The 16342-nt window shown below is 35.7% G+C and overlaps 1 protein-coding gene across 5 annotated transcripts in view; it reads right to left on the bottom strand.

Moving 5' to 3' along the window:
• The window catches only part of Ttn (titin), a 279501-nt gene that overhangs the window by 108785 nt on the left and 154374 nt on the right, over window positions 1-16342 (bottom strand). For 3 of the 5 annotated variants that reach the window (XM_090342545.1, XM_090342546.1, XM_090342547.1), the window contains 18 exons: window positions 10525-10605; window positions 9607-9681; window positions 8932-9024; window positions 8451-8513; window positions 8142-8231; window positions 6494-6544; window positions 5428-5829; window positions 4978-5256; window positions 4060-4335; window positions 3781-3920; window positions 3360-3486; window positions 3003-3266; window positions 2624-2890; window positions 2222-2485; window positions 2002-2141; window positions 1618-1744; window positions 1224-1490; window positions 854-1120 (listed from right to left, as the gene is read on the bottom strand). In XM_090342545.1, the coding sequence (XP_090198671.1) occupies window positions 854-1120; window positions 1224-1490; window positions 1618-1744; window positions 2002-2141; window positions 2222-2485; window positions 2624-2890; window positions 3003-3266; window positions 3360-3486; window positions 3781-3920; window positions 4060-4335; window positions 4978-5256; window positions 5428-5829; window positions 6494-6544; window positions 8142-8231; window positions 8451-8513; window positions 8932-9024; window positions 9607-9681; window positions 10525-10605 (3273 nt within the window). Of the gene's footprint in view, window positions 1-853; window positions 1121-1223; window positions 1491-1617; window positions 1745-2001; window positions 2142-2221; window positions 2486-2623; window positions 2891-3002; window positions 3267-3359; window positions 3487-3780; window positions 3921-4059; window positions 4336-4977; window positions 5257-5427; window positions 5830-6493; window positions 6545-8141; window positions 8232-8450; window positions 8514-8931; window positions 9025-9606; window positions 9682-10524; window positions 10606-12907; window positions 12977-14330; window positions 14445-16342 lie in introns of all 5 variants that reach the window. The other 2 variants (XM_090342543.1, XM_090342544.1) reach the window with 1 other exon arrangement.

Here is a 16342-nt window from a genome sequence, read left to right as displayed (position 1 = left end):
ATAATTTTAATAAAAGGACAAATTCTTATTTTAATCATTATGGGGTCAATATTTAGTTATTATTATTTTGCATGTATGTGTTGGGGCAGTACTGGGTCGGAATTTAGGGCTTACATTCATACATTGCTTTTTCCCTCATGTTGGAACTCTACCACTTGGGCTGGAACTCCACATCTAGCTTCTTGCTATTTAATTGGAGGTCAAATCTTACAAACTTTCTGTTCAGGTGGCTTTGAACCTTGAGTCTCAAATTCTTTGCCTTTTGAGTAATTAGGATTATAGGCATGAGCCACTAATAGTTACAGGTTACAACTTTATTTATTTACTTATTTATTTAGTTCCAGTTCTGGGTCTTGAATGCAGAGTAATATACTACCATTTTTGAGCAACAATCATTTCTAGCTTTTTGGTGGTTAATTGGAGATAAGAATCTCATACTTTCCTGTGTGGACTGGCCTTTGAACTGTGATCCTCAGAGTTCAGCTTCCTGAGTAGGAGTAAAAGCATGAGCAACCAATGCTACCTAGCATAGTAACAAATTTTAATTCCCACTTTAACTGGTTATTTTGTAGGCCAATGAGACAACATTAATTACCTTAATGTCATCATATTTTAAGAAAAAATGTTTTAGAAATAAGCCTGATAATATACTATAGAACCAGGTAGACTATTTCCTATCATAAATGCCCCAAATTTTCTATTTAATGCCATAAGATTTTATTTAGAAAAGCACCTACCAGTAAGAAAAAGTATGACATCATCAAAAAATATGTACTCTATCTGGATTATGTGACTGCAACCCTTCTGTATACTACCCTTATAATAATAAAAAAATAAACAAAAATGCACCTACCCAGCACAGTGAGTTTAGCTTCTGAACTCATCCCCATAGCTTCTACTTTAATCTGTGAGGTGTCATCAATAGACAGATCTTTGAATGTGATTGAGTGTGTTTTTCCTTCATCTTGCATGGAGACCCGTTTGCTGGTATGCAGGCGCTGGTCATTCTTGAACCACCTAACAGGGATGTTGTCATGGGATAACTCCACTGTAAACACAGCATTTTCCTTCTCTTTGGCTGTTACATCTTGGAGAGGAGTAAGGAATTTGAGCCGGATTCCTATCAAGGATGAGAAAGTATCTCATTAATCCAACCACTTTATCAAGGAATTCTGAAACTAAAGGCAAAAATTAATGGTGGCTGGTTTGACAAAAATATTTACCCTCAATAATCAGTTTGCCACTTGTGTGTTTATCTTCAGCTTCAAATATGTATTTGGCTTCATCCTCAAAGGCAGCTGACTTGATCACCATTGCGTGCCTAGTGCCATCCTTAATAAGCTCAAATCTGTCATCACCAGTGATTTCCTGGGTTCCTTTCAGCCAACGAAATGTTTTGGGCTCCCTGGATACCTCACACTCAAATCTCGCCTCATCCTTCTCAAAGACTTTCACATCACTAAGAGGCGTGATGAAGATGAGCGGCAGTTCTGAAAGAAGGTGATGGTGGGTCAGGTTAGAACACACTTCCAGTCGTGATCCCCAACCAGCTCAGGGTCTCAGAGGAAAGTCTTGTTGCAAAGAAATATGGAAATGTCTCTAACAGGTAGAGCGTACCTTTCACTTTCAGATTGGCTGCAGATTTGGCATTAGCAGCCTGGAAGGAAACCTCTCCAGTCATGTCCAGCTGACAGTTATAAAGAATGAGAACATGCTTCTTCCCATCTTCAATGATTTCACAGTCCTGATTCAAGTGAGGAATTAAAGACAAGGAAGAACATTATTTATACCAGTGAGGTCTTCCTGCAAGTCACCACGAGATCTTTCTTTCTTTCTTTCTTTCTTTCTTTCTTTCTTTCTTTCTTTCTTTCTTTCTTTTTCTTTGTCTTTCCTTTCCTCCCTCCTTTCCTCTCTCCCTTCCCCCCTTTCTCCCCCTCTTTTTTTTGGACATAACTAAAACAGCAACTCCCTTCCCTATCTGGTCCCATAATCTGGACTTACAGGAGAAGCAGTCAAAGGCTCTCCTTTTAACTTCCATTGTCCATGAACATCTGGTTCTGAAAGTTCAATTTCAAAGCGAGCTGTTTCACCCACAAACAATTCAACTCCATACAGAGGTTTTTCCACTTTTATTAGTCGAGCTGCAAATATATAAATGGCTTGTTAGGTGACTGAATTGCAGGTTCAGAGTTGGCCAGTGCTTAGTTTGAGAGCAACTTACCCTCGACGGTAAGATTTGCTTTGGTTGTGTCTGTGCCACAGTCACACACATAGTCGCCTTTATCTTTAAGTTCGGCCTTCTTGATCTTCAAGATGCGGCGCAGGCCATCTGTCTTGATGGAATGCTTGGGCGAGGGTACAAGCTCCTCACCATCTTTGAACCATCTCACTGGCACATCTTTGCTCACTTCACACTTGAGAATGATCTCGTCCTTCTCAACTCCAGTCTTGTCATGTAATTTCACAGTGAAGTAGGGCGGAGCCTCTGTCAAGCATATTCAACACGTCATCAGAACATGGAAAACGAAAGTCTATCAAAGAATACCGAGGTTAAAATACTTTATTACTACTTGGTCCCACCATCTAGAAACTGTCTTGCCTCGTTATAGTTGGCCCCCGTTACCTAAGACCTTCAGATTGGCTGTGGAGCTCAGGTTCTTGACTTGTGCTTTGATCTGAGATATATCGTCCAGTGTCACTTCTCTGATTTCCAGTTTGTGGGTCTTGCCTTCTGAAGATGTATGTACCGTTCTGCTTGTGTGAAGCTTGACATCATTTTTGAACCAGACAACGTGCATTTTTTCATGAGAGAGTTCACACACGAAAGTTGCTGTTTCCCCCTCTTTCACTGTCTGATCTTCAAGAGGTGATATGAATTTTAATCTTATACCTGTAATGCAAGCATAGATGAAATACTCAGAAACACAATTTATACACACACATACACACACACACACACACACACAGATCACACTAGTCTACATAGTCTCCATTGCTTTTACCTGTTACAAATAACTGTGCAGATGTCTTCTTGCCCTCCACCTCAGCAGTATATACTCCTTCATCTTCAAACTGAGAATTATTGATAACAAGGATGTGTTTCTTTCCATCAGCAATGATATCAAATTTGTCAGATGCTTTGATTATATCTGGTCCTTTAGACCAGATAACATTTGCCTCTCGGGTAAGGACGCATTCAAATCTAGCTTGTCGCTTTTCTGGGACAGTAACATCCTTCAGGGGCACAGCAAAGTCAAGTTCGATTTCTGCAAAGTCAAACATGAAGAATGCAGTTAATCAGTATGCATGGGAGTAGGAGGTGAAGTTGTACCGCACACGCCCTGAAAGCCCTGCTGTACCTTTGACTGTCAGAATGGCAGTTGTAACTGCATTCAGTGCCTGGTAGAGAACTTCACCAGCTTGGTCTAGTTTGACTTTATGCAAAGTTAAGAAGCGTTTTCCACCTTCTGCTTTGATCTCACAAGTCTGAGAAGAAAAATTAAAAACCCATTGGCATAAGATGCTTTCCTTAGAGAAAAAATGTTTTAAGTCTAGATTTCCATAGAGTTGTAAAAAGTACTAGTAATGAATGTAAGCAAAATGCTTCCTGTCATACAATTTTACAAAACGTGTCTACATTGCCTACAAATAATGGGTTCCCTTCTTGGAGATGTCAGAAACCCATAATAACTCCATTGTTAATAACAAATTAACGATGAATCTGTATATAGAATGTAGTTAACTTGTGTGAATAACAATTTGTAGCAGGAGATTACTTACAGGTGAAGGCCTTAGAAGTTCTCCCTTCAGCTTCCATTGTCCAGGGATGTCTGCCTCGGAGATTTCTGCATCAAAGCTGGCACTCTCTTTCTCATAAATGGTGACATCTTCTATTGGCTTAAGCAATTCAACTTCACGATCTGCATTGGTCAGAGATGAAATAACAGTGGTTTAAACCCATCTAGCAGTGGCTTGCTTTCATGTTTTTGATGTGTTATTTTGCCCAAAGCAAACAAACACTTAAAACCTATTTCAGGATAAAAGGTAGGATGTGTATACCTCCAAGTGTGAGTTTTGCAGGATATCTTTTCCCTTCAATTTCCACTGCATATTCATCAATATCTTCGGGCATTGCATTCTTAACTTTGAGAATTAGATGATTTCCCTCTTTCAATATTTCAGTCTTATCATTTGGTTCCAAGGGGATTTCATCATATCCTTTGAACCACTTCACATTTGGTGTATCCCTTGCAATGTGGCAGGTGAAGACAGCTGTACCCTTGGGTTTTACATGTTGATCTCGAATGGGTTTCACCAGCCATTCTCTAATGACTTCTATATGAAGAGGAAAGCAAAAAAAAATAAAGGAGGTTGGGAGACATAGGAGATCATTGATCAGGATGCACTGTGCTCATAATGGACATGTTGAAGTAAAACCCCTCTGTACAACATCTTAAATATAATAGAAATAATAAAGTGGTCTAATACTGAAAAATTTTAAGAAGAGGAAAAGAAGTATGTTCTGAATAAGCTAACCAAATTTATAAATCTGCACTTATGTAATCTACCATGTCAAACTGGTATTTCCTAAGGTCCAAGATTTCTTTTCTTTTCTTTTCTGTCAGTTGTGGGGTTTGAACTCTGGGCCTGGGCACTGTCTCTGAGCTCTTCAGCTCAAGGCTACCACCCTAAACCTTGAGCCACAGTGCCACTTCTAGTTTACTAGCGGTTAATTGGAGAGGAGTCTCTTATTCTTTAGTGCCAAGGCGCCTTTGAACTGTGATCCTCAGATCTCAGCCTCCTGAATAGCCAGGATTTTAGACGTGAGCCACTGGCTCCCAGCTATAGGTCCAAGATTTCTGAGATTCAGATACTGAGGTAAACAGTTTTGGAGACAGGGTCTTATGAGTGTGATTAGGCTGGTCTTGAACTCATGTGCTCAAGCAGTTCTCCCTTCTCAGCCCTCCAAATACTAACCTACAACTTTTACACAAGAGGAACATTCCAGGTTGTTGGCGTTTTCCACAGTAACAGTGTATGTTCCAGCATCAGTGTCATCTGCATCATTGATGGTCAGAGCTCGCATTAAGCCAATGACACCTGGCACAATACGGCCAGCTTTCTCCACCACAATCTTCCCATCTTTCCTCCAGACAACGTCACGCTCTTTGTTTAACTCGCAGCTCAGATACAATGGCTGGCCTTTCACCACTGTCACTTCTTCCTCCAGTGTTTTTACAAAACGCACAGGAAGTTCTGTGGAGAAGATCAGTACATATTTCAGCACATGTAACACTTTCAAAGAAACAAAACTTGGCAACAAAACTTGTCCAAAGCTTCAGTAGAAGTTGCAACTGTGGTTTAACTTTTTTTTTTATCCAAGTTTATTCTATAGGTGGGATTAATGATCAGAAGACTAAAAATTACCTTCGACAATCAGTTTGGCCGTGGAAGTTTTTTCTTTATTTCCCAAACGTAGAACACAGGTGTATTCTCCAGCGTCAGAGAGTTGTACGTCAATGATATGCAGCTTTCTGTCTTTACCATCTGCGATGAACCTGTGCTTCGGGCTCTCACGGATATTGCTGCCATCTTTCATCCAGCTTGTAATCGCAGTAGACGGGGAGACTAAACACTCAAAGATCGCAGAGGAGCCAACAGACTCAGCCTCTGTTAAGACAATGTCTTTGATTTCTTTCACAAACTTCAGTGGCACAGCCTTTAGCTGGTAGGTGAATGGGGCCTCATCGGGAGGCTTCTCCCCACCACTTCCTGGCCTTAGCTTCTTCCTTTCAGCTTCGATGGGCGAAGGAGTCTTTTTGGCTACGCCTAATTCAAAGTAAAATGAAAATTCTGATTTAGTGAATTGATAGAAGAAGCAAAGTGCTTCCCACTGGATGAACCCAGCCATAATTAGAAGACATAAGCAGAAAATTGAGGGCCAGACAATTGAATGGTCCAAGGGAAACTAGGAATATATGAATAATAAATACACTTCATTTGTTCATATCTTAGTATTCATTATATAAATATTAAACCAGGTGGTGTCTCACACCTGTAATTTAGCTACTCAGGAGCCAGATTTTTATGTCCAATTAATCACAAAATACCAGTAGTGTCACTGTGGCTCAAAGTAGTAGACTGATAGCCTTGTGGAAAAACAGCTCCCAGGCCTGAGTTCAAGCCCTATAACATATATTCAGATTAATTTCTAATAATTGTATCTGTTTGGTATAAATATCATGTATATGAAAAATGAAGCTAAGAATTTAGAAGGTTCATTATGTCAAAATGTAGTTGTTATATACACAATATCCACTTGAATAATATTAGAAATGAATTATTTCAAGGGTTATAGGGCATTTTGGTTTGAGTAAGATCAAGTAGATATAATCAAGACTGGTGTAAATGTTGAAAATAGTCCCCTTGCATGTAGAATTTGAGCATTCTCAAGAGGAAGTTTATCGTACAAGTCTGAAGGAATTAATCATACCTTTGATAGGACCCTTTGGCTTAGCAGCCTCTTCCTTAGATGCTTTGGCTTCTGAAATAAAGAGAAGACGCAGCATTTATACAACTTCAGGCTTATGTCAAGTGTAAGAGTAGGCCGTGCAGGATGAGTCATGCTGCTTGTTAAGGTGAAAGGAAAGTTGATTCCACTTATATGACTTGATATTTCCAAGAGGGTGTAGTCTTGATTGATGCGATCAAGCTAAATTGCCATCATTTAAGACTAAAATATTTGCTTGGTAAGTGTTTTTATTCTCTGTGTTTATGGCAGACTTGCTATTGACCAGTGAGGCAGTTTTGCTCCCATCTAGGTATGCAAAATATCTTATATGTTGTTTTGTATGTCTGGGTTATTAAAAGCACAGAAAAAAGTTTTTAACAGTGTAGGAAAAAGATAAATAAGCCAGAAGGTGACCAAAACCTTTCTTTTTGAGTAGAAAAACAAATCCAGAAAAAATGTATGAAAATTGGCTTAATAATGATGCATTAACTTTTATAAATGTTTGAAAGAAAAATACCTAAATCATAAAAGTAGTATGGATACTAAAAATTAACCTACTGCCAAGAGAACAGTATTTTTTCATGTCATTGAATATAATCAAAATTCAAATATTGAGAGTTTTAAAAAATAAAACTTTAAAGAGAGCATGTAGCTTCTCACCAGCCAAATAATCAGGGTGTATATTTATCCATGATGAATTATTGTAATAAAATCAGTTTGATTTTGAAACTATCACCTAAGTGTCAAACTACTAAATATTTCACAAATAACAAGCACTGGGCTTGAGATGTTTAGAGCATAACTACCATTCATAAGAAAATTATAATTGGGGCCGGGAGTTTGGCCTAGTGGTAGAGTGCTTGCCTAGCATGCATGAAGACCCGGGTTCGATTCCTCGGTACCACATACATAGAAAAAAAAAAAAGCTGGAAGTGGTGCTGAGGCTCAAGTGGTAGAGTGCTAAGCCTTGAGAAAGTCCAAGGACAGTGCTCAGGCCCTGAGCCCAAGCCCAGGACTGGCAAAAAAAAAAAAAAGAAAAAAGAAAATTATAATTAACCAAATTCTTATAGCAATTTAGAAAGCTAAATTGTAGAATCTTTTCTCATTTTCTTTTGGGGTAAAATATTCCTTACATAAAATTGGCCATTTTAGATATTTTAAACTATACATTTGGTTGCATTAAGTACACCGATAGCTGTTATCAAGCCAACAACATTATCCATTTATATAACTTTTTATGATTATAATGTTTGGTATTTTTTAATGAGGAATGATCTCTGTTTGATATGATCTGACATTCTAGGAGACATATGAGTGTGGTTAGAGAAAGTCTGTTTCTTAGTTTTCATCAATCCTATACATCTTTATTACTTAATCCCAAAAGCATATGAAGAAATGATGTATTTAGGAATACATGATCCAATTAAAACACAAGATGCCCTTACTTAGTGAGAGAGTAGATAGATGAGACATATCAGATGAAGAAAATGTCAGAACTGATCACAGTTTCCCACCACTGACATTATGCCCATGATTAACATAAAAAGAGGGCTTGAATTTTAATGCAGTGGGGATGCTTTTATTAAGCTAACAAAGCAAATTAGCAACAAGGTAACTATAGGATAGATACCTGCTTTCTTTCCAACCACTGGCACTGTCACTGGGGTAGCAATGGGGGTTGGTGCAGGCTCCACTGGGGGTGCTTTCATGGTTTTCACTTCTGTAGAAAGATGGTCATGGTGTTAATATATCTATTTGGCACTTTCTAAAAGTACATTTGGGGGTTCATTAGCCTTGTCTGTTGTAATGTTGAAATCCTCAACTGTTTTTTCAGACAACACAATGAAACATGTTGAGACATTAGAAATCATTTGATGCATACTGACTTTCACTTTTTCTTACTAACTCTATTATTATTTCTATGGACCAGTTCACTCACCCGCTTCAGGCTTTGGTTTTACTTCAGGTCCTGGAAGAGGTATTGCTGGCTTAATTTCAGGCACTAAAATAATTCAAGAAATGAGTGGGTTTGAATAGTATTTTTATATATTTTTCTTTTCTCTCACAAAGATAAAGCTAAAACTCAGCACACTTATTGTTACATGAAAGATTTTAGAATTTATACACAGACAGTTTTCAAATTTAACCTTTACTCTAAATTAACTATTAATTTTACACAAAACTGTTAAAATATATTAATGTAATTTTATTGGATATAACATTATTTATCTCATTGTCTGACAACATATTTTTTCCATTTATTTAACAAATGTATGAGATGGTAAGCTAATAAATGAGATGTTAGAATATATGTGGTAACCAGATGAAGGTCATGTATTTAAATTTAGATGACAGAATAACAACATTTTAGTACTGCCTATTTGTGTTTTTTGAGAAACTAGAAAGTACCAGGAAAGTACCTTTTGTTGGTTCAGGAACTTTCTTTTCCCTTTGTGGGACAGTAGCTGGAGGGGCTTCAACCTCTTCAGCAGCTTTGGGTGGTGGTGGGGGTACTTGAAGAGAAATGAGATAATTTTCTAATATTAGGATCTGAACACAAAGAAACAAGCTTATTTTAAATAGTAGATGTTCAATTTTACTTTAAAAACTCTACTGAAGACTTTTACAAAAATCAAATAACTGATTTGATTTTTCCTTTTGAATGTGTCTCACTTTATTTTTCCATATATTAATCTATTCACTTGTTCTATATCCCTGTTTCCTGTTTCTTTCTAAATCACTTCTACAATAACTCTCAATAATTAAATGCATCAAGAATTGGAAATACAAAAAGAAAACCCATTTAAAGCCCCTTAATGTTATGAAACACTTCCAACCACTCTCCCTTGAACTTATTCTACTACCAACTTGATTATTTCTGTCATTTTTTGTCATAGAGCATAATAATAAAGTTGGGAGGAAAGATATAAATTGATTTAGGAGCTACAGTAAAAATAAACAAAAAGCAGACAATGGAAAACACACACCACATACAGATGAAGTATGAAGCTATGTTGATGTTTACAAGATAAACCTTTTTCTAACTGTCCATTTTGTTAAAAAATAAATTCACAACTGGTCACTGAGATTCCTACCTTCTGGTTTTTTAACTTTTTCTACTTTTTTAGGCTCTACTTTAGGTTCTTCTTCTTCCGGTCTCTTTCTTAGAACTTAAAAGACAAAAAGGTTTATATGTAAACCAAGACAAACTGATGAAGATGTTGAACAAGCTTGATGAATCCAAGTAACATACAAAGCAATGGAAAGCATGCAAGCTAGTGACTTGGGAAATTAGTATTTCAATTAAAATACTTTGATTTACACCATTTACAGTCATATATGTTATGTTAATTTATACAGTACTCAGATTCTCACTATTGTTGTTTAGAGACAATTGCATGGCAAAAGTGACTCCCAACCACTTGAATAGCAACGAATTCAAATAATTCAATATTTTAATTCATTATGGACTATTCAAATCAGAAGCAGAATATTTACTTAAATGGGAGGATATGTAAAGAAGTGTGCAGTCTTGAAGTCAGTAATATTTGAAGATAATGTTAGAGCTTGGTACATTTGACTATCTTGATTATAATTCTGTAATATTTAGTAAGAGATGATTAGTTTTTAAAAAAGTATTATTAGTTATGGCACTCCTAAGTCACACCTTAAAACTGTATGGTAAGTTTAAATAGCTTTGTGTAAAATATTTAATACTTTTAGTGTATCTTATTACATAATTTGTTTATAAAAATGACACTTGTGGTCACTGTGCTAGTTTAGAGTATCAGTTTAGTTATGACTATTAACAAATTTCAAAATTTAAAGAATGCTCAGAAAATTTCTGCCTTTCAAAAGTGATCAGAAAGGATAGTCTCTGTAATTTTTAATGAAATTACAAGTGAATTTTGATAAATTGGTAATCTTAGAAACAAGAGACAAATATTTTGTGAGCTTTCAAGTTAAAAATTTAGGTATATGAAACTGATGTTCCATTCCAAAAAATACTATACCGCTTTTCAGAACAACTTCTTCCTTGGGCTGAGGTTTTGGTTCAGGAAGTAATTTGCGAACTTTCTTTTCAGGTCCAGGCACTTAAAAGAATATGATTTCAAATTTTCAAGTGAATTCATATAAAAATGAAATTTCAGTAAGGCAAAATGTCTCTCTCCAAATTGGTGAAGTAGAATGAATCAAGTAACAATTCTATTGCATATATAGTCACAGAATTTAAAAGTAAACAATGATTTTCACTTTATTTCCTCTGTAAACACCTATACAATCTTGTGATGTAGAAGAAAAGTCATCTGTCACTCTCTGAAGTGAAATATTCCTAGGACTTCTTTTTTCTTGAAATGATACTCATTATAGACCTACAGCACCTCAGCGCTGTTGTTCAGAACCCAGTTTTCATGAATAAAAGAATCGTGTTTAAATTAAAAATGGCCCAAAGATTAATAAGTATTTCCTCTTGCAATTACAGTGAATGCCAATCATCTGGAACAACGGTACTGTTTTAGGCAGCTGCTTATTGCTATTATAGATTGTAAGGGTTTATACAGGAAATAAAAACCAAATATCAAATCAAATATATAATTATCATTGAACCATTTTATTTTCTGCTGATGTCAATTAAAATCCAATTTAAAACATATATTTGCATTGTGTCACGTTTATTCATTCATGAAGCCTGAATGTATTAGATATTTCTATAAATTTCCCATTTGGTAACTTAATATTTTCTTTCCCTTCCTTTCCCTTCCCTTCCCTTCCCTTCCCTTCCCTTCCCTTCCTTTTTTTCCTTCCTTCTTTTTGTGTCTTGAGGTTTGATTTGCTAGGTAGCCTGGGCTGGCCTTAGTCTTTAGACAGTTGCAATTCATTAAATGTTTTTTCTTAAATGTAAACTTAACTTTTCTAACTTTCAAAAACTGAAACAAGTATGTATTTTATTTTATTTTATATAATGCTTTATAAAGTCAACTTTTAAGTAACTAAACATTATATTTTTATCTATGGTCAATTGTGCTTATTTGCCTTTTTTTTTTTTTTTTTTTGTGGGTCATGAGGCTTGAACTCGGCCTAGGCTCTGTCCCTGAGCTCTTCAGCTCAAGGCTACCATCCTACCGTTGAGCCAAACCCCATTTCCTGTTTTCTAGAGGTTATCTGGAGATAAAAGTCTCAGGTCCTTTTTTGCCTGGGCTGGCTTCGAACCTAGATCCTTAGATCTCAGCCTCCTGAGTAGCTAGGATTACAGGCGTGAGCCACTGCATCTCCTAATTGTGTCTATTTTCAATAGTATTTGTAAATTACCAAGATTTTAAAAAATAATTATTTTCATTGATGGAACTCATGATATAATCATTATTAACCCATGGTATAATATTGTGAAGTAACAAAATACACATTTCCCTTAATTCTAAATATCTATGGATATATTGAATACATATCTTTGCATAAAATTTTGCCATATTATTAATATTTTTAAAAATATTGATGATTGAGATTCAGTTTTTAAATCCCTCATATGTCATTATATGCCAAGTTAACACTGAATATTTATTATTTTCCTTGATAACAATTTTATATGAATGCTAAAAATATTTTATATGAACCTGGAAATGCATACAGATGGTCAAAATCCCCACCACAATTAAGAACTGATTCAATTTCTATGTCTGGATGTGCTGATTGCTTTAACAATATTCTTATTCATTTAACATGATAGACTAATTTTATTTTGAAAAGAAAATTTCTATATTTTTATGATTTCTTTTTCTTTAGGGACTAATTTTAGACAGGGACAAGAGTAAAGAAAAACAACAGCTTTTTGAAAATGACCTGCAGCAATGATGATACATCTAGGAGCTGATGAGAATGTGAATGGTTTAGTAGCGGTGAATGAGGATGGCATGGCCTACAATGCTTCTCACAATGGTTAAAATGCTTCATTCCAGGCAAAACCTGGATGGCATTTTAACCTAGATGTGTCTTGATATCAATTTCAGCTAAGCAGTAAAATATGATTTTTAAGCTTAGAAAAAATGCAACTAATTATATGGAAATGAGACAAAGCTATCCATAAAACATATGAAATTGATGGAAGACAAATGAAACACCAACACTCATGAGCCAGGAGCTTAACAGCCACAAAAATACAAGAAATGAATGATAGACCTTTCCTCCTCTGGTGCGGGGCGTGGGGGAGATTGGGGGTAGAGAAGAGAGAGGGAAGGAGAGAGAGAGAGAGAGAGAGAGAGAGAGAGAGAGAGAGAGAGAGAGAGAGAGAGAGAGAGAGAGAGAGAGAGAGAGAGAGAGAGAGAGAGAGAGAGACTCTGAAGACAGGAAGAGAGTAGTCAGACAAAACTAATAGCATGAATTCTCCAGCCTGTGAAATACCTTTTGGAGGAGGTGTAACCTCTACTTTTTCTGGAACTTCAGGTTTTTCAGGAACTTTCTTCTTCACAGCTTTAAAGAATATGATCATGCTTTTATTATTTGAGCATTTAATCTGATGCAAAAAAACTAATTTTGTACTAAAAAAAAATCAAGCCTTGCCTACAACCAGAAAGCAATAATCACAGCCAGGAACAGCCTTGGATGAGCATCAAAGAAGCATTAAAGCATGAAAACAGACTGCAGTGTCACTCCAAGCTTGAATTTTAAATTAAGAGTGCCTGAGAAAGAATGTGCTTTTGAAAAATTATTCATAAGAAAAAAGTTTTGCCTTGATTATATATTTTACAGTAGAGGAAGTATGTTTAAGTAGTGTGTCTTAGAAGAGATGGGTGATATTTTAAGCAGTTTCTCTCCACCCCCTAACCCCTATTTGTCTATATGCTACCTAAAACTAAGGAGTTCATGGAGGGGCAAGAATGGCTCTAAGAATGGCTGTATCTTAGATTCTGGCCTTGTAGATAGACAAGTAAGTTTGATGAAAGTGCCTATATAAGATAGCTAGTTTTGTTTAAATTAAGAAGCATGTTAATATTGCCACCGAGGTGGTTGTTTAGTAAAATAAAATAATATGCTTTTTCCAACTTAATTGAGATCTATAGATGGGGTTATAAAATATTAGGCAATACTGAATCAATTAAAAGAAAATGAAAACATCAAAACACAGAAAGATTGAAGGGAAGTTCAAAAATGGAAAGAGATACTAGATAGCAAATGCATACAGACACATTCCAAGCATCCTGCAAACCACCAGAGAATATTACTTGGTTTTATAAAGTTACAAAAATAACAACAGCTAAAAAACAAAACAAAACAAAAACAAGAAGAAAGAAAACAAAGACAAGAAGGAAAGTGGGGAATATCTGTGTCAGGCATTTGTGTGTGTGTGTGTGTGTGTGTGTGTGTGTGTGTGTGTGTGTGTGTCTTTATAAGCCCACATCAACTATTTTAGACAGCACAAATATGTTACAGTATATTTAAAAGAGCATGTAATTTTAGTTTTATCATTTGTATAACATGATTACTGCAATGTGAAAGTATCCTGCATATTTCACATGCCTAAGATTTTAAGGTAGGCACAGCAGTGAAATAAAGAGGATATTTTCCCCCATCTCATATAAGAAGGTTATATGCCTGATAGCCTTCATAGCCAGAAGCTAGGCACCGTGATTAGAGAAATGATAACTGACATTAGGGCAGCAGGCATGGCTTGACAAGGCAACTCAGGGTCCATGGAGAAGCAGAAACTGATGGTTCCACGTATGAGCATATCTAAACGCATACACTTTCAAAAGTAATAGAGTTCTTGCAAGCTCTTCAGTTGGCTGAACACAAGTTTGAAGCAGGTTAGAAAGCCTTTTTATACCTTTAAGTTGGAACATTTTCTCCTTTATATCTTCCTTGGGTGGAGCAGGAGCTGGAGCTGGGGGTCTTGGTTTGAGTTTTGGTTTCTCAATAATCTTCTTTTCAGGTTCTGGTTCTTGAAAAAGCATTTCATAAGAGTTAGTGCCAATATATTTTAATCTGTACATGCTTGTATTTTATGCTTGGTAAAAATTTAAAAATATTTGAAGTAAAGTGTACTTTCTTGACAGGTAATATTGTGTTCCATGTAAAAAATGTGAATGACATAAAACACAGAAACATCAAAACTTGTACATAAGTTATGAGACTACCACAAACACACCATATAAGGAGTCACCAAATAAACCATGTTAACACACATAAGTAGTTCAAATCACATGAAACATACAAATATAAGGCTTACATTTTCAATGAATTATATATGAATATTAAGAGACTTACTGACATGTAGAAACAACATAAATCATACACGGTTCAAGATGAAGAATATGACGATGAAGATTTATGTCCACCTAATTGAATACCTTGTACTGCTATTTCTTCTGGCTGTAGTTCAGGTTCAGGTTCAGGTTCAGGTTCAAGTTTGGGTTCAAGCTCAGGTTCTTCTGCTTCAATAACTTTTTGTATTTCACGTTCTTCAAAGAATGTTCATAAAGATACAAGATTGTAACATAAACTACAAGGACTCATACAAATTTTACATAGATGCAAAGATTAGTCACATAGACAAAAATACAAAATCTGTGCAAAGTTATTTGCTTAGAAAAAGAAGGAAGATGTTCATTTTCTTATATTTTGAGTTTTCTATTTTTTCTTTTTAGAATAGAATTTTATGCATAAGTGTTTCATGTGGATTATTGAGTTTTCTATTAACAATGAGCTTGTTGACGTACATGTGGATTTGCAGATGAGGAAACTTAAAATTCATTGCTTGGTAATCATTTGAATATCCAGTGCCATTATTCCAAATTTGCTTTAAGCAAGTGTTCCTTTTCGCATTATTTGTTACTATTGAGAATATCCGTATTAAAGATTCTAATTTAATAAAAGTATAGCCATTTGAAAAATGAAGTGATTCAACAAGTATGGGAGTACTTTTTAATATAATTTCTAAAGGGAATGTATTATCACATAGACAAAAACTTTTGTACTTCTAATGAAACTTTTCAAGAGATTTAAAAATATGTATTTATGTAAGCATATACCTTCAACAGGGAGAGTCTCTTTTCTACCAATGGTTATGGTTGTTTTTTCTTCATATATTATTTCTTCAAGAGTCTCTTCAGCTTAAAAAACAGTATTTTATATTAGGGTCTACTCAGGAGAGAACACTGAAATTGCTAAACTGCAATATATCAATTTACAGTCTCTCAATATTATTTAGCTGCCCCTAAGATATCATAACAATACGTGAGACAGACAACAGATAAATTCATCTCTCTGTCTGTCTGTCTGTCTGTCTGTCTGTCTGTCTCTCCCTCTCTCTCTCATACACACACACACACACACACACACACACACACACACACACACACACAAATATAGTCAAAGCAAGATGATGAAGAGATGAAGACCCTTGTCATTGTTCCAAGATATAAAATGCCGTGTACCTGGGGTGGCTGGAACTTCTGGCTCTTCAGGCTTAGGAACAGATACTTCCTTTTCTGGGATGATTTTCTCCATTTTCTTGGGTACTTCAGGCACTTTAAAAATAGTTATTTACTTTACTACTTAGGACTTAGAAGAAAGTGTACAAGATTTTTCAAAGAGAAGGCAGGTAAAGACCTTCATCTTATAAGAGTCCATGGCATCTTTCACGATTATCATTTTAGTAGCTTGGGTCAGTTATCTCTCTACAATTCAAATCTTACTGCTTTAAACCCTTCCTTTAAAACCTTTGAAGCTTCATATTGCCTGTGCATGAAGTACAGAGTCCAAGTCTTATAGTGTGGTTCAAAGAATATCACCATAGCACCCTTTTCTTCATATCCACTATTATCTTTCAATATATTC

This window comes from Megascapheus bottae, chromosome 12 (assembly GCF_031878675.1).
Source record: "Megascapheus bottae isolate mThoBot1 chromosome 12, mThoBot2.hap1, whole genome shotgun sequence".
Classification (NCBI taxonomy): domain Eukaryota; kingdom Metazoa; phylum Chordata; class Mammalia; order Rodentia; family Geomyidae; genus Megascapheus; species Megascapheus bottae.
The sequence above is the reverse complement of the archived record's forward strand: the minus strand, read 5'-3'. Positions and strand labels throughout refer to the sequence as shown.